Below are 22,454 nucleotides of genomic sequence, written 5' to 3' on the forward strand. Positions count from 1 at the left end.
GTTCTTTTTTTCGAAACCCCGCCTGGTGCCTGCGCACGGCGCTGGCCTATTGCCAAGCATCGGCCCGGGCTGAAGCACTGGAGGCAGGCCGGCCTGTCCCCAGCGGGAGGAAACCCCCGCCCCTCTGTGACGTGGCTCCATTGATTCTAATGGAGCCACCTCCAGTGCTTCATTCCCGGCCGGTGCCCAGTAATAGACCAATGTTCTATTGATGGTACATTCGCCCTAAGGCCTAATTCACACGTCCGTTGCTCTGTCCGCAAAAAATCTGGACATGTAATGCGGACCCTTTTTTGCGGCACGGATCGCTTGGGTAATGAAGTGGGAATGTATTGCTCCATGAAGCACGGAACACTACGGATGCACATTCATATCGCGGGCCGTGGTCATGGACAGCACTACGGGTGTGTGAATGAGGCCTAAGTTGCAATAAAAATTTATTCAAAGATGATTGCACCTTGAGATTATTTTAAAGAGGTATTTCAGCCACACAAACATTATGGTGTGCAAATCTGATACCATCACTTGTAACCTGTGATTAATATATAATATTTTTGCATATCCTATTTCTTTTGCAGAGTTTTTATTTGAAAATCTTTTGTGTACAAGTGAATTCCTCATCTGGTCCATATACTGCTGTCTCATCCTTATGACTGAAGAGAAGATTTTTTTCACCAAATTTCAAACAGTATATGGTATGATAAAAAATTGCTTTTTAATATATAACCCACGTTAATGGCATTGATTAAGTTAAAGCAGTTGGAAATCTTGGTAAAACACTGTATGTGAGCTTTTCTCTCCATCTCCCCCTCCTCCCCCCTCCGTTTTGAGAAGGCTGATGTAAACAAGTCCCTGTCTGCAACTTTGTGGCAAAGGAGGATTAATCACAGTGAGTTCATCAGCAACTTGACCTCAGATTAAACCTCACAGCATTATATAGAAGCTACTTTGTAATGCTGTGAGGGTTAATCTGAGGTCAAGTTGCTGATGAACTCACTGTGATTAATCCTCCCGGCATTACAAATTTGCCACAAAGTTGCAGATAGGGACTTGTTTACCATCTCAGGAGGGAGGGGGAGACGGACAGAAAAGCTCAAACACAGTTTTTGTGTCTTTACCAAAAAAGCAGCAGCTCAGAATGGGGGAAGAAGACTGAATCGATAATAATAAGTATGGAAGGAATATTGTTAGTCTCACCATGGGCAGCAACATATGAAAAGTTATGTTTGAGAGGAATACCCCTTTTAGTCTGTTCTTCTCTTTATTTGTTTAGGTATTGAGGCTGTGCTAAAAAGTTTAAAGTATGTATTACAGATGAACAACATGGAACTGCAGAAACAGGGTCTGGTATTGCTTACAGAAATTATAAAAAGGTTTGTTTCTGAACAAGAAAGATTATTCATATTAGAGCCCAGAAATGTTTCTATTGAATGGGTATTGCAACCTGGGGTTGTCATGTCCTATCCAGAGTGGGCATACTGTGGATAGTGCATAACTACCCCAGGTGGAATACTTCTTTAGACCAAGTTCACACAATGTATATTTTTTTAAATTGTTTAATCATGGCGGCCGATCGCATTAACCTCTATGGAACCACGGCTGTAGTGTACATACACTGTATACACTACGGCCAGGATTCCATGCTGCCGCACAGAAAACTGCCATGTCTATTTTTTGCGCCCGCTATTCAGTGAACAGTGCCCGCACAACATAGACTGTGCACACAATGTAAAGTACTGCTCCAAGCTGTACTTTACATTGTGTGCTATGGCTATCTTCACTTGGCCGATACTGCAGTAGAGTTGAACATCTCAGACAGCGGCCATTCCGTGACACAACTGTGTCACAGAACGGCCGCTGTTTTGCCATGTGTGAACATGGCCTTAAGGTACAGATGGCTATTTCTACTTTTGCAGCTACATGTCCAACAAATAGAGAATATGTCTGCTTTTGACGCCTTTTTAATGACGTCTTTTAATCTAAAATAAAAATTCAAGGGGTATTTTGTAGCAAATCCTCTCTTTGCCAATCCTGTGCTGCTACAGTGACTTGTCTCTGTCAGGAACCGGTGGTAGGATGAAGTGTCACAGGAAGAAGTGGGAACCAAGAGCTGTCAGACTGGGAGTGCATTTTCAAACAATTTCATAGTGTTTGAATTCCCTTTAAGAAACTCAGCAGGATATTCTCTTTACTGAAAACTATATTCGTAGTGATTTCTTTATTATTTTTAATGTTTACATTATTATTATTCATCTATTTTATTGAGAACAACTTTGCTTTCTTTCTCTTCCCAGTTTGTTCGCTCGGTGGCCTTTTACTAAAAAAAAAAATTATTACATAGCTAAGTTACTGTTTCTTGAAATGTGAATTGCATTCTATTTTATTTGCATGAATAGATTTTTATTTTGCTTCTCTATGGTCTTGTAGGCAACCTCCTGAAATAAAGCTTTTTACTAGCTCTGGAATATTTAAAGCGGCAGTCGATGTTCTGCAGGAGGCAGTGAACAGTTCTATTTTGGAAGTTGCAATTGAAGCCAGTAAGGCGGTCTCCTCATTTTTAAGGTTAGCTGCAGGATTGTAATATTACATTATTGAGCGGTATACCCATATGAGAAAGTTACCCCCTATCCACAGGAGATTGTGGGGGACCCCTCCAGTCTCCCATTAGAATGGAACATAAAATCATCATTTATTCTCTATGAAAGTTGGGGGAAACAGTCGAACACTGTATTTGGCTGTTCCGGCGGCTCCCATAAAGAATAAGTGATGCAGCAGACACCGCGGCTTTACTCTAACCACTGGGGTCTCCACTCTCAAGATGGTGGGAAAGTCCCAGTTACTGGAGCCCCTAGAACAGCTGGGTTTTCCTTTATCCTGTGATAAAAATGACACGATAACTGTCTTCTCCTGCTCTGTACGGTCACAATATAAAATGTATATAGTTTTTTATTTTGCTTTACTTCTAAAAAATGCACAATAGATGTATTTGCTGCAAAGCACGGGGCAGAATCTGCAAATGTACGCCAAAAACGTTTATCATTGTGGATGAGAGGAAAAAAAATAATTATTTGTGGATCCACAGGTAATATGCAGCAGTGGAGTTGCTTGCAGATTTTATTACAGGTTTTAAGTGTTAAAATCAGCAAAAAAAAATCTCCAATCTGCAGAATGAATTAGGTAGGTCAATTTTCCAGTTCACACTAAGTTACACAGGGTGTTTCAGAAAGTTATATAGATTTGTAATTTACTTTTATTTAAAAATCTCAAGTCTTCCAGTACTTATAAGCTGCTCTGAGGTGGCAGCAGAGAGCAATGTGTCAGACTGGAGAAAATACATCACTTCCTGCAGGACATACATAAACTGGTAACTGTGGGAAGACTTGAGATTTTTAAATAGAAGTAAATTACAAATCTATATAACTTTCTAAACTAGTTGATTTGAAAGACAAATATTTTCGCCGGGGTACCTCTTTAGGCTGGGTTCACACACAGTATATTTCAGGCAGTATTTGATCCTCATGTCAGATCCTCATAGCAACCAAAACCAGGAGTGGATTAAAAACACAGAAAGGCTCTGTTCACACAATGTTAAAATTGAGTGGATGGCCGCCATATAACAGTAAATAACTGCCATTATTTCAATATAACAGACGTTGTTTTAAAATAACAGCAAATATTTGCCATTAAATGACGGCCATCCACTCAATTACAACATTATGTGAACAGAGCCTTTCTGTGTATTCAATCCACTCCTGGTTTTGGCTGCTATGAGGACCTGACATGAGGACCAAATACTCCGTGAAATATACTGTGTGTGAACCCAGCCTTAAAGTGAATAAGGATTGTTTTAAGTGTTGTTTTCATATCTACTCTTATAGAAAAGATCATCTTAGTATTCCAGTACAGTATGATGAGTTGGAGAAGCTTCTTAATCGGATGATGGAACGCTGTGCGGAGCTTTCTTTTATATCCCTAAGAAGAAAATCTTCTGTGAGTCTTACTTTAAAAATTATACTAAATCCATCAAATTAAAGGCCTATTGCATAGACACGTTTTTAATACTTCATTATTACTTATATTTCTTATTTCTATAATGAGCACTGTTAGGATATGTTCAGACACAGTAAAATAAAAGCTAAGTATGGTCATATGAGTGAAAATAAAACGTGTAAACATAAAAATGTGTGAACTGATGGAAAAAACATCTGTATTCTGCAAAATTTTTTCAATGGTAATTATCAATTATGGCTGTTATTCTACACGGTGTGTGCATTGCAGGCCAATTTCCTATTCACTTCAATGGAGCACATTATTATTTTGAAAATTTGGCTCTATTTTACCTTTATTTTACAGTGAGTGAACATAGCTTTAAAGAGACTCTGTTAGCAGGTTTATGCTGTCTTATCTCAGGGTAGCATAAACTAGTGGCAAAGAAGGTGAACAGAATGATCCATTACATTGTTCTGTGCAGCTGATTCAGAGATATCCTCCTGAATAACATGGACAATAAGTAGTCCTCTCCATTATGTGCATGAGCCCAGTAGTCCTGGATATTCATAAGAAGCAGAAAACTCCGCCCACCAGCTGCTGATTGGCAGTTATCTATCCATGCTGTGTATAGGCAGTCAACTGTCAATCAGCAGCTGGAGGGCAAGGGGAGGAGTGTGGCAAGAATCCTATTCTCCTGCATATTAGGAGAATGGCTGGACATAAACCTAATGACGACTCCCTTTAAACTTCAAGTTCTCTGACAAAACAAGATTTAATTTAGGTCTTTGGATATAACATGCTATGCAACCTTGTTGCAGTAAATTTCCTGTGTGACACCCCTTTGTGTTCCAAATTATGTTAACCTTTCTACGTATGTTAATTCCAAAGGCAATCCCTCACAGAATTAGTGACCACAGAATCTAGTTTCCGAACAGACCTAACTATTTGGCAGTGAATTTTTAGGTTATTTTTAAGTCTGTAATTTGACCTGTACTCTCCGCAATTGTGGGTAGTATATGGACCTTGTGGTTGTGGGTAAGCAACCTAACTAGAGGCCTGTATGTAAATATTTATTAAACTCTGGATTTATGTTTTTATAGAGGAAGCAACATAAGAGACATGACAACAAAAGTATCTCTCGTCAAGGACAATTTCTTACAAATGTGATAGAGGGTTTTCACAATGCCTGCAGGTGAGATTCCTCAGATAGCATAGAAGAATATGCGGCAGTATGGACTAGATAGAACATTCTGATGTTCTTGGTCACTATGCATTTTGTTATATTTGCCAATGGATAGTAATAGATAAGCAAACTTCAAGCATTCTCGGGTTTATCCAAGCCCAAGCATGCGGCTCTTGATAAGTGACCATAGGCTATGTTCCAAAAACGTTTTTTTTTTGGACAGACGTCGTTTTGGTGCAAATTACAGCCATAAGAATAAACAACAGCGAAATGGCTGTATCCATGTTTCCATGTTTTCCAGGACTCCCTAGGGCTGCATCCAACTTCAGTAGCTGCCAGTAATGAAATGCCACACACTCGGGTTCAGACAAACCAGAGCGTGCTTGGAGTTAGCTCAACCCTAGATAGTACACATAATAATTTTTTATTGCCATGACCACAGTGTAACCTTAATGAGTGTGAACACTGCCTATTTAAGTTAAATGTATTAATACCAAAATAAAAACTGTGTACTTGTCATATAAAAAAAACGAAAAAACATAAAAACAACTTTTCACGTCATGGATCTCACTGCAGCATTTCCCTGCTGTCGTTCATCTCCGTCCAGCCGCCCTATAAACTTATAATGGAGTTGCCTGGATGGAGATCAGTATGAGCTTGTGAGTTAAATGTGCCACCATGTGCTTCTCCTGACTTCTCCTGATCGGTAGAGGTTTTGGCATGACATGTCAAATTTATCTTTTAGGGTATATTCACACGGGCGGGCTCGCAGCGAGATTCTCGCTGCGAGCCCGGCAGGTCCTGGCAGTTCCCATACACTACATACTTGCTGCGGTCTTAACGACCGCAGCGAGTATGTAATTATACCGCCCTTAACCCCTTCTGCTCCCGCCCGGCTCCCCCGCTGTAAGCATACTTTACCTGTCCTTGCTGCACGGGTCCGGCGTCCTGCTCTCCCGCCCGGCCAATCAGTGGCTGCGTCTGGGCAACACACTAATTGGCCGGACGGGAGAGCAGGACGCCGGACCCGTGCAGCAAGGACAGGTAAAGTATGCTTACAGCGGGGTGAGTCGGGCGGGAGCAGAAGGGGTTAAGGGCGGTATAATTACATACTCGCTGCGGTCGTTTAGACCGCAGCAAGTATGTAGTGTATGGGAACTGCCAGGACCTGCCGGGCTCGCAGCGAGAATCTCGCTGCGAGCCCGTCCGTGTGAATATACCCTTACAACAGTTCTTATTTAAGCCCATTATATATTTTAGATAAATTATCATAGAACAAAAACACTAAAATTTGTAATTTTATTTCCCGCTTAGATTGTCCCTGGACTGTAAGGACTACCACCTAGCTCATAGCAATGCATTCACAGTGCCCTCTTCCAGAAGCAGCAATACACTACAGACATTTTCTTTGTACTTATTAAATACATGTGATAACTTTTGTATACCAATTGTTTTGGTGAGTACTTGACACTTTGCTGAGAAATAAAAATTCAATTTTATAAGTTCATCAACCACTATCAGAAAAGGTTCTGTTTGCTAAGCAGTATCTGTAGAATCTTACATTTCTGTTATTATACAGGTGTGTACTAGTCTTTATTTTCAATTTGCAGAAATATTACGAGTGGACAGAAGTTCCAGCAACAATGGAGATATTTTTCTTAATGCTTACTGATATGTTTGCAGTTGTACCTGATATGAAAGAGACGTTTGCTGTAAAACTAGGCATGTATAAAATACCAAAATATTTTATTATTTCCTTTATTTTCATTGATCTGTTGTCATTCTTCTCTATTTTAAAGTGACTCTGTACCCACAATCTGACCCCCCCCCCCCCCCCCCCCCACACACACAAACCGCTTTTAATCAAAGATCTGTCCTGGGGTCCGTTCGGCAGGTGATGCAGTTATTGTCCTAAACAACAAATTTTAAACTTGCAGCCCTGTGTCAAACTGGCGTGGCCTAGAGTGTCTGTGCATTAGGTTGGCACAACCTCTCTGTCCTTCCTCCCCGCCCTCTTCATCATTAGGAATGCCCCAGGCAGGTGTTCTCCTATTCATCAGCTGTGTGAACACTGCACATGGGCTAGACTGTTAAGGCACCTGTGCAGTGTTCTCTGCAGAGGAATAGAAAAAATCCTGCCAGTGGCATTCCTAATGATGAAGAGGGTGGGGAAGAGGGATGGAGGGGTGGTGCAAGGTTAGGGCACAGATATTCTAGGCCAGCGCTTCTCAAACTTTTTCTACTGGAGCCTCACCCAACAAACCAAGGCAATGCCTGGGCATCACCAGACTGACCAAGAGGGTGTCTGGGCCCCATCATCTGGGGTGAAAGTTCAATTAAAATCTGAAATTAATGCTAGGGCTACCTTTTACCCATCTCCCAAGCTCTATATACTAATAAAGCAAGTACAAAATTAACTAATAATGGTGCTAAAATGGAGATTTTTGCAAACAGCAAAAGGACTGTGAAGATCATAGTTACTTTTGTGAAATCTGGTTCCACAGCTGGACCTCACCAACAAATAGGGGGCGTCTCACAGTTTGAAAAGCACTGTCTTAAAACAGTCCATGTGGCGGAATGTTTCTCAGGCCATTCCATTTGGCGGAATGTTTTTTAGGACATTCCATTTGGTGCAATTTTTCTTAGGGCATTCTATTTGGCGGAATGATTCTTAGGCCATTCCATGTGGCGGAATGTTTCTAAGGCCATTTCATGTGGCGGAATGTTTCTAAGGCCATTCCATGTGGCGGAATGTTTCTTAAGCCATTCCATTTGGCGGACAGTTTCTTAGGACATTCCATGTGGCAGAATGTTTCTTGGGACATTCCATGTGGCGGAATGTTTCTTGGGACATTCCATGTGGCGGAATGTTTCTTTGGACATTTCATGTGTCGGAATGTTTCTTTGGACATTCCGTGTGTCGGAATGTTTCTTAGGACATTCCATGTGTCAGAATGTTTCTTAAGGCATTCCATTTGGCGGAATGTTTCTTAGGACAATCCATTTGGCGGAATGTTTCTTAGGGCATTCCATTTGGCGGAATGTTTCGTTGGACATTCCATTTGGCGGAATGTTTCTTAGACGGTTCTATTTGGCAGAATGTTTCTTAGGCCATTCAATGTGACGAAATGTTTCTTTGACCATTCCATTTGGCGGAATATTTTGTCAGGATGGAATCTTTGCGGAGCGTTATGCGTCCCTCTGCTCGTGCTGATTTTCTTGCATTCTGTTTCTGTGTTTTGTTTTGTAGTGTGTGAACACTGGTTATTTGCTCACCTTGAGAGACACACCCGACTTCACCTGCTGAGTTCTGTCTGGCCATGTCAGGGTTAATCTGTGTTTTGGTTCTGCTGTGACTGACAGGTCATCCTGCCAGTGGATCTGTTTTGTTCTCAGCTGTCTGTGCTTGGAGTTCAGGGGGGATGGTCCAATTATGTTCTGGATCAGAACCCTGGCCTCCTATATAACTACCTCAGCCTGGGATATCATTGCTGGTTATTGACTAAGGGCCCTTTTACACAGAAAGATTATCTGACAGATTATCTGCCAAAGATTTGAAGCCAAAACCAGGAACAGACTATAAACAGAGATCAGGTCATACAGAAAAGCCTGACATTTCTCATCTTTTCAAATCCAGTCCTGGCCTTGGCTTCAAATCTTTGGCAGATAATCTGTCAGATAATCTTTCTGTGTAAAAGGGCCCTTAAGGCCCTATTCCACCAACAGATCTGACAACAGATTATCTGCCAAAGATTTGAAGCCAAACCCAGGAGTGGATTTGAAAAGAGGAGAAATCCAGTCTTTCCTTTATGACCTGATCTCTGTTTATAGTCTGTTCCTGGGCTTGGCTTCAAATCTTTGGCAGATAATCTGTCGTCAGATCTGTTGGTGTAATAGGGCCTTTAGTCTCTGCCTGCTTGTGGATTCTGTTTCTTTGCATCTCTTGACTACTGCTTTGTATCTCTGACCTCCCTTGCTTGCTGCCTGCCCCTGATCATATTGTCTGTTTTCTAATTACGCCTTTGGATCCTGATTTTGTACTTTTGCTGCCCGACTGTTGTGACCCGGATTGTGGACTATTCTTTATTATGTTTGTCTGTCTGTTTTGTATTTGTGTTCCACCTAGCCAGTGCAGGGACCGCCGCCCAGTTGCTCTCCGCCATCTTAGGGTGGATAGTGGCAAGTAGGTAGAGGACAGTGGGCGGGGCTGAGCTTAGGGATCACTGTCTGTGTGTCTGGTGTCACCGGTTCCTTACAGAATAACCAGCCTTACTTTTTTTTCTTCTCTCTCCCCACCTGGCTATGGACCCCATGAAAGCTCTGGTTGAGCAAATGCAAAGTCTCAACCAGCTTGTTCTGGACCTTACGCAATGAGTGCAGCAGGTAGAGTCTTTCCTGGGCCAAAATTATATGCTATCTGCTGCTGTTCCCCCAGAACCTCCAGTGCAGCTTCCTGATAGGTTCAAAGGCGAGAGAAGGGCCTTTCGAATCTTCAGAGAGGGATGTAAGTTGTTTTTCAGACTTTGTCCCCGGTCCTCTGAGGATGAGAGCCAGAGAGTGGGCATTATTATGTCACTCTTACAAGGACCTCCGCAGGAGTGGGCCTTTTCTTTGCCTCCAGATGCCACTGAATTGTCTTCTGTGGATCAGTTTTTCTCGGCATTGGAATTACTGTATGATGACCCTGACAGGGCAGCAGCAGCTGAGAGACAGTTGACAGTTTTGAGACAGGGCAAGCGACTGGTGGAGGAGTATTGTGCCGAGTTTCGCCAGTGGTGCGTTCCATCCGGATGGAATGATCCTGCGCTTAGATGCAAATTTAAGCAGGGGTTATCTGATGGCATTAAGAATGCCTAGACAGGACATCCAGATCCTTCCACCCTAAAGCAGGCCATGAATTTGGCTATTCGCATAGACCGTAGGCTCCGTGACAGACATAGGGAGAAAGTAGGCTCTGACCCTTCTAAGACCTCTGTTCCCTGCTCTGTCAAAAACCCTGTTGCTATCCCTGATATTCATGAGGACGAGCCCATGCAGCTGGGACAATTTGACGCCAGGACTAGGCGAGAACACCGGAGACACAATGGTCTATGTTACTACTGTGGTGACAGTGGCCATTACATCAGTTTCTGCCACAAGCGTCCCAAGCGGCAAGAAAACCTGCACCCAGATCATCTGCGTCCAGGTGACTCCCAGGAAGGTCACTTGGGCGCACAGGTACCCTCCGGCGAAATTAATGTTTCTAGTTCTGCTGTACCTTATTTGCCTGTATCTGATGTGAATTTATCATGTTCTTCTGCTCATCCTGTCAGTAAGCTTGTTCTCCATGCCATGGACTCGTCTTCTGATGAATGGGAGTCAGATGGCAACTTTCTAAGTGAGGTAGAGTCCTGTGAGGGTCCTGAGGCCCCTCATAAAAGGGGGGGTACTGTCAGGATGGTATCTTTGCGGAGCGTTATGCGTCCCTCTGCTCGTGCTGTGCGGCCGAGAAGGTGCTGATTTTCTTGCATTCTGTTTCTGTGTTTTGTTTTGTAGTGTGTGAACACTGGTTATTTGCTCACCTTGAGAGAGACACACCCGACTTCACCTGCTGAGTTCTGTCTGGCCATGTCAGGGTTAATCTGTGTTTTGGTTCTGCTGTGACTGACAGGTCATCCTGCCAGTGGATCTGTTTTGTTCTCAGCTGTCTGTGCTTGGAGTTCAGGGGGATGGTCCAATTATGTTCTGGATCAGAACCCTGGCCTCCTATATAGCTACCTCAGTCTGGGATATCATTGCTGGTTATTGACTTAGTCTCTGCCTGCTTGTGGATTCTGTTTCTTTGCATCTCCTGACTACTGCTTTGTATCTCTGACCTCCCTTGCTTGCTGCCTGCCCCTGATCATATTGCCTGTTTTCTGATTACGCCTTTGGATCCTGATTTTGTACTTTTGCTGCCCGACTGTTGTGACCCGGATTGTGGACTATTCTTTATTGTGTTTGTCTGTCTGTTTTGTATTTGTGTTCCACCTAGCCAGTGCAGGGACCGCCGCCCAGTAGCTCGCCGCCATCTTAGGGCGGATAGTGGCAAGTAGGTAGAGGACAGTGGGCGGGGCTGAGCTTAGGGATCACTGTCTCTGTGTGTCTGGTGTCACCGGTTCCTAACATGTTTCTTACAACATTCCATGTGGCAGAATGTTTCTTTGAGCACTCCATTTGGCGGAATGTTTCTTAGGACATTCCATTTGGCGGAATGTTTCTTAGGACATTCCATGTGGCAAAATGATTCTAAGGCCTTTCCATTTAATGAAATGATTCTTAGGCCAGTCCATGTGGCGGAATGTTTCTTAGAACATTCCATGTGACGGAAAGTTTCTTAGGACTTTCCATTTGGAGGAATGTTTCTTAGGACATTCCATGTGGCGGAATGTTTCTTAGGACATTCCATTTGGCGGAATGTTCCTTAGGGCATTCCATTTGGCGGAATGTTTCTCAGCACATTCCATTTGGCGGAATGTTTTATAGGACATTCCATTTGGCGGAATGTTTCTCAGGACATTCCATTTGGCGGAACGTTTCTTAGGACATTCTATTTGGCGGAACGTTTCTTAGGACATTCCATATGGCGGAATGTTTCTTAGGACATTCCATTTAGCGGAATGTTTCTTAGGACATTCCATTTGGCGGAATGTTTCTTAGACTGTTCTATTTGGCAGAATGTTTGTTAGGCCATTCAATGTGGCGGAATGTTTCTTAGGACATTCCATTGAGCGGAATGTTTCTTAGGGCATTCCATGTGGCGGAATGTTTCTTAAGCCATTCCATTAGGCGGACAGTTTCTTAGGACATTCCATGTGGCGGAATGTTTCTAAGGACATTCCATGTGTCGGAATGTTTCTTAGGACATTCCATTTGGCGGAATGTTTTTTAGGCCATTCCATTTGGCGGAATGTTTTTTAGGGCATTCCATTTGGCGGAATGTTTCTTAAAGGCGTTCCATGTGGCGGAATGTTTCTTAAAGGCAATCCATTTGGTAGAATGTTTCTCAAAACATTCCATTTGGCGGAATGTTTCTCAGCACATTCCATTTGGCGGAATGTTTCTCAGCACATTCTATTTGGCGGAATGTTTTATAGGACATTCCATTTGGCGGAATGTTTCTCAGGACATTCCATTTGGCGGAATGTTTCTTAGGACATTCCATTTGGCGGAATGTTTCTTAGACTGTTCTATTTGGCAGAATGTTTCTTAGGCCATTCAATGTGGCGGAATGTTTCTAAGGACATTCCATTGAGCGGAATGTTTCTTAGGGCATTCCATGTGGCGGAATGTTTCTTAAGCCATTCCATTAGGCGGACAGTTTCTTAGGACATTCCATGTGGCGGAATGTTTCTAAGGACATTCCATGTGTCGGAATGTTTCTTAGGACATTCCATTTGGCGGAATGTTTTTTAGGACACTCCATGTGGCGGAATGTTTCTTTGGACATTCCATGTGTCGGAATGTTTCTTAGGACATTCCATTTGGCGGAATGTTTTTTAGGCCATTCCATTTGGCGGAATGTTTTTTAGGGCATTCCATGTGGCGGAATGTTTCTTAAAGGCATTCCATGTGGCGGAATGTTTCTTAAAGGCAATCCATTTGGCGGAATGTTTCTTAGAACATTCCATTTGGCGGAATGTTTCTCAGCACATTCCATTTGGCGGAATGTTTCTCAGCACATTCCATTTGGCGGAATGTTTTATAGGACATTCCATATGGCGGAACGTTTCTTAGGACATTCCATATGGCGGAATGTTTCTTAGGACATTCCATTTGGCGGAATGTTTCTTAGACTGTTCTATTTGGCAGAATGTTTCTTAGGCCATTCAATGTGGCGGAATGTTTCTTAGGACATTACATTGAGCGGAATGTTTCTTAGGGCATTCCATGTGGCGGAATGTTTCTTAGGACATTCCATGTGGCGGAATGTTTCTTAGGACATTCCATTTGGCGGAATGTTTCTCAGGACATTCCATTTTGCGGAACGTTTCTTAGGGCATTCTATTTGGCGGAACGTTTCTTAGGACATTCCATATGGCGGAATGTTTCTTAGGACATTCCATTTGGTGGAAGGTTTCTTAAGGCATTCCATGTTTCGGAATGTCTCTTAGGACATTCGATTTGGCGGAATGTTTCTTAGATTATTGTAGTTGCCAGAATGTTTCTTGAGCCATTCAATGTGGCAGAATGTTTCTTGGACCATTCCATTTGGCGGAATTTTTCTTACGACATTCCATGTGGCGGAATGTTTCTTTGGGCACTCCATTTGGTGGAATGTTTCTTAGGACACTCCATTTGGCGGAATGATTCTAAGGACATTCCATGTAGCGGAATGTTTCTTAGGACATACCATGTGTCGGAATGTTTCTTAGGACATTCCATTTGGCGGAATGTTTTTTAGGCCATTCTATTTGGCGGAATGTTTTTTAGGGCATTCCATGTGGCGGAATGTTTCTTAAAGGCAATCCATTTGGTAGAATGTTTCTTAAAACATTCCATTTGGCGGAATGTTTCTCAGCACATTCCATTTGGCGGAATGTTTCTCAGCACATTCCATTTGGCGGAATGTTTTATAGGACATTCCATTTGGCGGAACGTTTCTCAGGACATTCTATTTGGCGGAACGTTTCTTAGGACATTCTATTTGGCGGAACGTTTCTTAGGACATTCCATATGGCGGAATGTTTCTTAGGACATTCCATTTGGCGGAATGTTTCTGAGGACATTCCATTTGGCGGAATGTTTCTTAGACTGTTCTATTTGGCAGAATGTTTCTTAGGCCATTCAATGTGGCGGAATGTTTCTTAGGACATTCCATTGAGCGGAATGTTTCTTAGGGCATTCCATGTGGCGGAATGTTTCTTAGGACATTCCATTTGGCGGAATGTTTTTTAGGACATTCCATGTGGCGGAATGTTTCTTTGGACATTCCATGTGTCGGAAAGTTTCTTAGGACATAACATTTGGCGGAATGTTTTTTAGGCCATTCCATTTGGCGGAATGTTTTTTAGGGCATTCCTTTTGGCGGAATGTTTCTTAAAGGCATTCCATGTGGCGGAATGTTTCTTAAAGGAAATCCATTTGGTAGAATGTTTCTTAAAACATTCCATTTGGCGGAATGTTTCTTAAAGGCAATCCATTTGGTAGAATGTTTCTTAGAACATTCCATTTGGCGGAATGTTTCTCAGCACATTCCATTTGGCGGAATGTTTCTCAGCACATTCCATTTGGCGGAATGTTTTATAGGACATTCCATTTGGCGGAATGTTTCTCAGGACATTCCATTTGGCGGAATGTTTCTCAGCACATTCCATTTGGCGGAATGTTTCTCAGCACATTCCATTTGGCGGAATGTTTTATAGGACATTCCATTTGGCGGAATGTTTCTCAGGACATTCCATTTGGCGGAACGTTTCTTAGGACATTCCATTTGGCAGAATGTTTCTTGGGGCATTCCATTTGGCGGAATGTTTCTTAGGCCATTCCATTTGGCGGAATGTTTCTTAAAGGCAATCCATTTGGCGGAATGTTTCTTAGACTGTTCTATTTGGCAGAATGTTTCTTAGGCCATTCAATGTGGCGGAATGTTTCTTAGGACATTCTATTGAGCGGAATGTTTCTTAGGGCATTCCATGTGGCGGAATGTTTCTTAAGCCATTCCATTAGGCGGACAGTTTCTTAGGACATTCCATGTGGCGGAATGTTTCTAAGGACATTCCATGTGTCGGAATGTTTCTTAGGACATTCCATTTGGCGGAATGTTTTTTAGGACATTCCATGTGGCGGAATGTTTCTTAGGACATTCCATTTGGCAGAATGTTTCTTGGGGCATTCCATTTGGCGGAATGTTTCTTAGGCCATTCCATTTGGCGGAATGTTTCTTAAAGGCATTCCATTTGGTAGAATGTTTCTTAGAACATTCCATTTGGCGGAATGTTTCTCAGCACATTCCATTTGGCGGAATGTTTCTAAGCACATTCCATTTGGCGGAATGTTTTATAGGACATTCCATTTGGCGGAATGTTTCTCAGGACATTCCATTTGGCGGAATGTTTCTCAGGACATTCCATTTGGTGGAACGTTTCTTAGGACATTCTATTTGGCGGAACGTTTCTTAGGACATTCCATATGGCGGAATGTTTCTTAGGACATTCCATTTGGCGGAATGTTTCTTAGGACATTCCATTTGGCGGAATGTTTCTTAGACTGTTCTATTTGGCAGAATGTTTCTTAGGCCATTCAATGTGGCGGAATGTTTCTTAGGACATTCCATGTGTCGGAATGTTTCTTAGGACATTCCATTTGGCGGAATGTTTCTTTGGGCACTCCATTTGGTGGAATGTTTCTTAGGACACTCCATTTGGCGGAATGATTCTAAGGACATTCCATGTAGAGGAATGTTTCTAAGGATATTCCATGTGGCGGAATGTTTCTCAGGACAGATCCATGTGGCGGAATGTTTCTTAAGCCATTCCATTAGGCGGACAGTTTCTTAGGACATTCCATGTGTCGGAATGTTTCTTAGGGCATTCCATGTGGCGGAATGTTTCTTAAGCCATTCCATTAGGCGGACAGTTTCTTAGGACATTCCATGTGGCGGAATGTTTCTTAGGACATTCCATGTGTCGGAATGTTTTTTAGGACATTCCATTTGGCGGAATGTTTTTTAGGCCATTCTATTTGGCGGAATGTTTTTTAGGGCATTCCATTTGGCGGAATGTTTCTTAAAGGCATTCCATGTGGCGGAATGTTTCTTAAAGGCAATCCATTTGGTAGAATGTTTCTTAAAACATTCCATTTGGCGGAATGTTTCTCAGCACATTCCATTTGGCGGAATGTTTTATAGGACATTCCATTTGGTGGAATGTTTCTCAGCACATTCCATTTGGCGGAATGTTTTATAGGACATTCCATTTGGCGGAATGTTTCTCAGGACATTCCATTTGGCGGAACGTTTCTTAGGACATTCGATTTGGCGGAACGTTTCTTAGGACATTCCATATGGCGGAATGTTTCTTAGGACATTCCATTTGGCGGAATGTTTCTTAGGACATTCCATTTGGCGGAATGTTTCTTAGACTGTTCTATTTGGCGGAATGTTTCTTAGGACATTCCATTTGGCGGAATGTTTCTTAGGACATTCCATATGGCGGAATGTTTCTTAGGACATTCCATTTGGCGGAATGTTTTTTAGGACATTCCATGTAGCGGAATGTTTCTTTGGACATTCCATGTGTCGGAATGTTTCTTAGGACATTCCATTTGGCGGAATGTTTTTTAGGCCATTCCATTTGGCGGAATGTTTTTTAGGGCATTCCATTTGGTGGAATGTTTCTTAGGACATTCTATTTGGCGGAATGTTTCTCAGGACATTCCATTTGGCGGAATGTTTCTCAGGACATTCCATTTGGCGGAATGTTTTATAGGACATTCCATTTGGCGGAATGTTTTATAGGACATTCCATTTGGCGGAATGTTTCTCAGGACATTCCATGTGGCGGAATGTTTCTTTGGACATTCCATGTGTCGGAATATTTCTTAGGACATTCCATTTGGCGGAATGTTTTTTAGGGCATTCCATTTGGCGGAATGTTTCTTAAAGGCATTCCATGTGGCGGAATGTTTCTTAAAGGCATTCCATGTGGCGGAATGTTTCTTAAAGGCAATCCATTTGGTAGAATGTTTCTTAAAACATTCCATTTGGCGGAATGTTTCTCAGCACATTCCATTTGGCGGAATGTTTTATAGGACATTCCATTTGGTGGAATGTTTCTCAGCACATTCCATTTGGCGGAATGTTTTATAGGACATTCCATTTGGCGGAATGTTTCTCAGGACATTCCATTTGGCGGAACGTTTCTTAGGACATTCTATTTGGCGGAACGTTTCTTAGGACATTCCATATGGCGGAATGTTTCTTAGGACATTCCATTTGGCGGAATGTTTCTTAGGACATTCCATTTGGCGGAATGTTTCTTAGACTGTTCTATTTGGCAGAATGTTTCTTAGGCCATTCAATGTGGCGGAATGTTTCTTAGGACATTCCATTGAGCGGAATGTTTCTTAGGGCATTCCATGTGGCGGAATGTTTCTTAAGCCATTCCATTAGGCAGACAGTTTCTTAGGACATTCCATGTGGCGGAATGTTTCTAAGGACATTCCATGTGTCGGAATGTTTCTTAGGACATTCCATTTGGCGGAATGTTTTTTAGGACATTCCATTTGGCGGAATGTTTTTTAGGGCATTCCATTTGGTGGAACGTTTCTTAGGACATTCTATTTGGCGGAACGTTTCTTAGGACATTCCATTTGGCGGAATGTTTCCCAGCACATTCCATTTGGCGGAATGTTTTATAGGACATTCCATTTGGCGGAATGTTTCTCAGGACATTCCATTTGGCGGAATGTTTCTCAGGACATTCCATTTGGCGGAATGTTTTGTAGGACATTCCATTTGGCGGAATGTTTCTCAGGACATTCCATTTGGCGGAATGTTTCTGAGGACATTCCATTTGGCGGAATGTTTCTTAGACTGTTCTATTTGGCAGAATGTTTCTTAGGCCATTCAATGTGGCGGAATGTTTCTTAGGACATTCCATTGAGTGGAATGTTTCTTAGGGCATTCCATGTGGCAGAATGTTTCTTAAGCCATTCCTTTAGGCGGACAGTTTCTTAGGACATTCCATGTGGCGGAATGTTTCTCAGGACATTCCATGTGTCGGAATGTTTCTTAGGACATTCCATTTGGCGGAATGTTTTTTAGGACATTCCATTTGGCAGAATGTTTCTTGGGGCATTCCATTTGGCGGAATGTTTCTTAGGCCATTCCATTTGGCGAAATGTTTCTTAAAGGCATTCCATTTGGTAGAATGTTTCTTAGAACATTCCATTTGGCGGAATGTTTCTCAGGCCATTCCATTTGGCGGAATGTTTCTTAGATTATTGTAGTTGGCAGAATGTTTCTTGAGCCATTCAATGTGGCAGAATGTTTCTTTGACCATTCCATTTGGCGGAATTTTTCTTACGACATTCCATGTGGCGGAATGTTTCTTTGGGCACTCCATTTGGTGGAATGTTTCTTAGGACACTCCATTTGGCGGAATGATTCTAAGGATATTCCATGTGTCGGAATGTTTCTCAGGACGTTTCATGTGTCGGAATGTTTCTTAGGACATTCCATGTGTCGGAATGTTTCTTAGGATATTCCATTTGGCGGAATGTTTTTTAGGCCATTCCATTTGGTGGAATGTTTTTTAGGGCATTCCATTTGGCGGAATGTTTCTTAAGCCATTCCATTAGGCAGACAGTTTCTTAGGACATTCCATGTGGCGGAATGTTTCTAAGGACATTCCATGTGTCGGAATGTTTCTTAGGACATTCCATTTGGCGGAATGTTTTTTAGGACATTCCATTTGGCGGAATGTTTTTTAGGGCATTCCATTTGGTGGAACGTTTCTTAGGACATTCTATTTGGCGGAACGTTTCTTAGGACATTCCATTTGGCGGAATGTTTCCCAGCACATTCCATTTGGCGGAATGTTTTATAGGACATTCCATTTGGCGGAATGTTTCTCAGGACATTCCATTTGGCGGAATGTTTTGTAGGACATTCCATTTGGCGGAATGTTTCTCAGGACATTCCATTTGGCGGAATGTTTCTTAAAGGCATTCCATGTGGCGGAATGTTTCTTAAAGGCAATCCATTTGGTAGAATGTTTCTTAAAACATTCCATTTGGCAGAATGTTTCTCAGCACATTCCATTTGGCGGAATGTTTCTCAGCACATTCCATTTGGCGGAATGTTTTATAGGACATTCCATTTGGCGGAATGTTTCTCAGCACATTCCATTTGGCGGAATGTTTTATAGGACATTCCATTTGGCGGAATGTTTCTCAGGACATTCCATTTGGCGGAACGTTTCTTAGGACATTCTATTTGGCGGAACGTTTCTTAGGACATTCCATATGGCGGAATGTTTCTTAGGACATTCCATTTGGCGGAATGTTTCTTAGGACATTCCATTTGGCGGAATGTTTCTTAGACTGTTCTATTTGGCGGAATGTTTCTTAGGACATTCCATTTGGCGGAATGTTTCTTAGGACATTCCATATGGCGGAATGTTTCTTAGGACATTCCATTTGGCGGAATGTTTTTTAGGACATTCCATGTAGCGGAATGTTTCTTTGGACATTCCATGTGTCGGAATGTTTCTTAGGACATTCCATTTGGCGGAATGTTTTTTAGGCCATTCCATTTGGCGGAATGTTTTTAGGGCATTCCATTTGGTGGAATGTTTCTTAGGACATTCTATTTGGCGGAATGTTTCTCAGGACATTCCATTTGGCGGAATGTTTCTCAGGACATTCCATTTGGCGGAATGTTTTATAGGACATTCCATTTGGCGGAATGTTTTATAGGACATTCCATTTGGCGGAATGTTTCTCAGGACATTCCATGTGGCGGAATGTTTCTTTGGACATTCCATGTGTCGGAATATTTCTTAGGACATTCCATTTGGCGGAATGTTTTTTAGGGCATTCCATTTGGCGGAATGTTTCTTAAAGGCATTCCATGTGGCGGAATGTTTCTTAAAGGCATTCCATGTGGCGGAATGTTTCTTAAAGGCAATCCATTTGGTAGAATGTTTCTTAAAACATTCCATTTGGCGGAATGTTTCTCAGCACATTCCATTTGGCGGAATGTTTTATAGGACATTCCATTTGGTGGAATGTTTCTCAGCACATTCCATTTGGCGGAATGTTTTATAGGACATTCCATTTGGCGGAATGTTTCTCAGGACATTCCATTTGGCGGAACGTTTCTTAGGACATTCTATTTGGCGGAACGTTTCTTAGGACATTCCATATGGCGGAATGTTTCTTAGGACATTCCATTTGGCGGAATGTTTCTTAGGACATTCCATTTGGCGGAATGTTTCTTAGACTGTTCTATTTGGCAGAATGTTTCTTAGGCCATTCAATGTGGCGGAATGTTTCTTAGGACATTCCATTGAGCGGAATGTTTCTTAGGGCATTCCATGTGGCGGAATGTTTCTTAAGCCATTCCATTAGGCAGACAGTTTCTTAGGACATTCCATGTGGCGGAATGTTTCTAAGGACATTCCATGTGTCGGAATGTTTCTTAGGACATTCCATTTGGCGGAATGTTTTTTAGGACATTCCATTTGGCGGAATGTTTTTTAGGGCATTCCATTTGGTGGAACGTTTCTTAGGACATTCTATTTGGCGGAACGTTTCTTAGGACATTCCATTTGGCGGAATGTTTCCCAGCACATTCCATTTGGCGGAATGTTTTATAGGACATTCCATTTGGCGGAATGTTTCTCAGGACATTCCATTTGGCGGAATGTTTCTCAGGACATTCCATTTGGCGGAATGTTTTGTAGGACATTCCATTTGGCGGAATGTTTCTCAGGACATTCCATTTGGCGGAATGTTTCTGAGGACATTCCATTTGGCGGAATGTTTCTTAGACTGTTCTATTTGGCAGAATGTTTCTTAGGCCATTCAATGTGGCGGAATGTTTCTTAGGACATTCCATTGAGTGGAATGTTTCTTAGGGCATTCCATGTGGCAGAATGTTTCTTAAGCCATTCCTTTAGGCGGACAGTTTCTTAGGACATTCCATGTGGCGGAATGTTTCTCAGGACATTCCATGTGTCGGAATGTTTCTTAGGACATTCCATTTGGCGGAATGTTTTTTAGGACATTCCATTTGGCAGAATGTTTCTTGGGGCATTCCATTTGGCGGAATGTTTCTTAGGCCATTCCATTTGGCGAAATGTTTCTTAAAGGCATTCCATTTGGTAGAATGTTTCTTAGAACATTCCATTTGGCGGAATGTTTCTCAGGCCATTCCATTTGGCGGAATGTTTCTTAGATTATTGTAGTTGGCAGAATGTTTCTTGAGCCATTCAATGTGGCAGAATGTTTCTTTGACCATTCCATTTGGCGGAATTTTTCTTACGACATTCCATGTGGCGGAATGTTTCTTTGGGCACTCCATTTGGTGGAATGTTTCTTAGGACACTCCATTTGGCGGAATGATTCTAAGGATATTCCATGTGTCGGAATGTTTCTCAGGACGTTTCATGTGTCGGAATGTTTCTTAGGACATTCCATGTGTCGGAATGTTTCTTAGGATATTCCATTTGGCGGAATGTTTTTTAGGCCATTCCATTTGGTGGAATGTTTTTTAGGGCATTCCATTTGGCGGAATGTTTCTTAAGCCATTCCATTAGGCAGACAGTTTCTTAGGACATTCCATGTGGCGGAATGTTTCTAAGGACATTCCATGTGTCGGAATGTTTCTTAGGACATTCCATTTGGCGGAATGTTTTTTAGGACATTCCATTTGGCGGAATGTTTTTAGGGCATTCCATTTGGTGGAACGTTTCTTAGGACATTCTATTTGGCGGAACGTTTCTTAGGACATTCCATTTGGCGGAATGTTTCCCAGCACATTCCATTTGGCGGAATGTTTTATAGGACATTCCATTTGGCGGAATGTTTCTCAGGACATTCCATTTGGCGGAATGTTTTGTAGGACATTCCATTTGGCGGAATGTTTCTCAGGACATTCCATTTGGCGGAATGTTTCTTAAAGGCATTCCATGTGGCGGAATGTTTCTTAAAGGCAATCCATTTGGTAGAATGTTTCTTAAAACATTCCATTTGGCAGAATGTTTCTCAGCACATTCCATTTGGCGGAATGTTTCTCAGCACATTCCATTTGGCGGAATGTTTTATAGGACATTCCATTTGGCGGAATGTTTCTCAGCACATTCCATTTGGCGGAATGTTTTATAGGACATTCCATTTGGCGGAATGTTTCTCAGGACATTCCATTTGGCGGAACGTTTCTTAGGACATTCTATTTGGCGGAACGTTTCTTAGGACATTCCATATGGCGGAATGTTTCTTAGGACATTCCATTTGGCGGAATGTTTCTTAGGACATTCCATTTGGCGGAATGTTTCTTAGACTGTTCTATTTGGCAGAATGTTTCTTAGGCCATTCAATGTGGCGGAATGTTTCTTAGGACATTCCATTGAGCAGAATGTTTCTTAGGGCATTCCATGTGGCGGAATGTTTCTTAAGCCATTCCATTAGGCGGACAGTTTCTTAGGACATTCCATTTGGCGGAATGTTTTTTAGGCCATTCCATTTGGCGGAATGTTTTTTAGGGCATTCCATTTGGCGGAACGTTTCTTAGGACATTCTATTTGGCGGAACGTTT

The 22,454-nt window shown here is 42.2% G+C and overlaps 1 protein-coding gene across 9 annotated transcripts in view; it reads left to right on the forward strand.

The window, feature by feature from the left end:
- The window catches only part of MEI1 (meiotic double-stranded break formation protein 1), a 110,755-nt gene that overhangs the window by 24,001 nt on the left and 64,300 nt on the right, over window positions 1-22,454 (forward strand). For all 9 annotated transcript variants that reach the window (XM_069967290.1, XM_069967297.1, XM_069967298.1 and 6 more), the window contains exons 10-16: window positions 579-695; window positions 1,274-1,373; window positions 2,428-2,562; window positions 3,879-3,990; window positions 5,091-5,182; window positions 6,488-6,629; window positions 6,784-6,895. In XM_069967290.1, coding sequence (XP_069823391.1) covers window positions 579-695; window positions 1,274-1,373; window positions 2,428-2,562; window positions 3,879-3,990; window positions 5,091-5,182; window positions 6,488-6,629; window positions 6,784-6,895 — 810 coding nt within the window. The remainder of the gene's footprint in view (window positions 1-578; window positions 696-1,273; window positions 1,374-2,427; window positions 2,563-3,878; window positions 3,991-5,090; window positions 5,183-6,487; window positions 6,630-6,783; window positions 6,896-22,454) is intronic.

The sequence above is a fragment of the Dendropsophus ebraccatus genome, chromosome 4, assembly GCF_027789765.1.
Source record: "Dendropsophus ebraccatus isolate aDenEbr1 chromosome 4, aDenEbr1.pat, whole genome shotgun sequence".
NCBI classification, from domain to species: domain Eukaryota; kingdom Metazoa; phylum Chordata; class Amphibia; order Anura; family Hylidae; genus Dendropsophus; species Dendropsophus ebraccatus.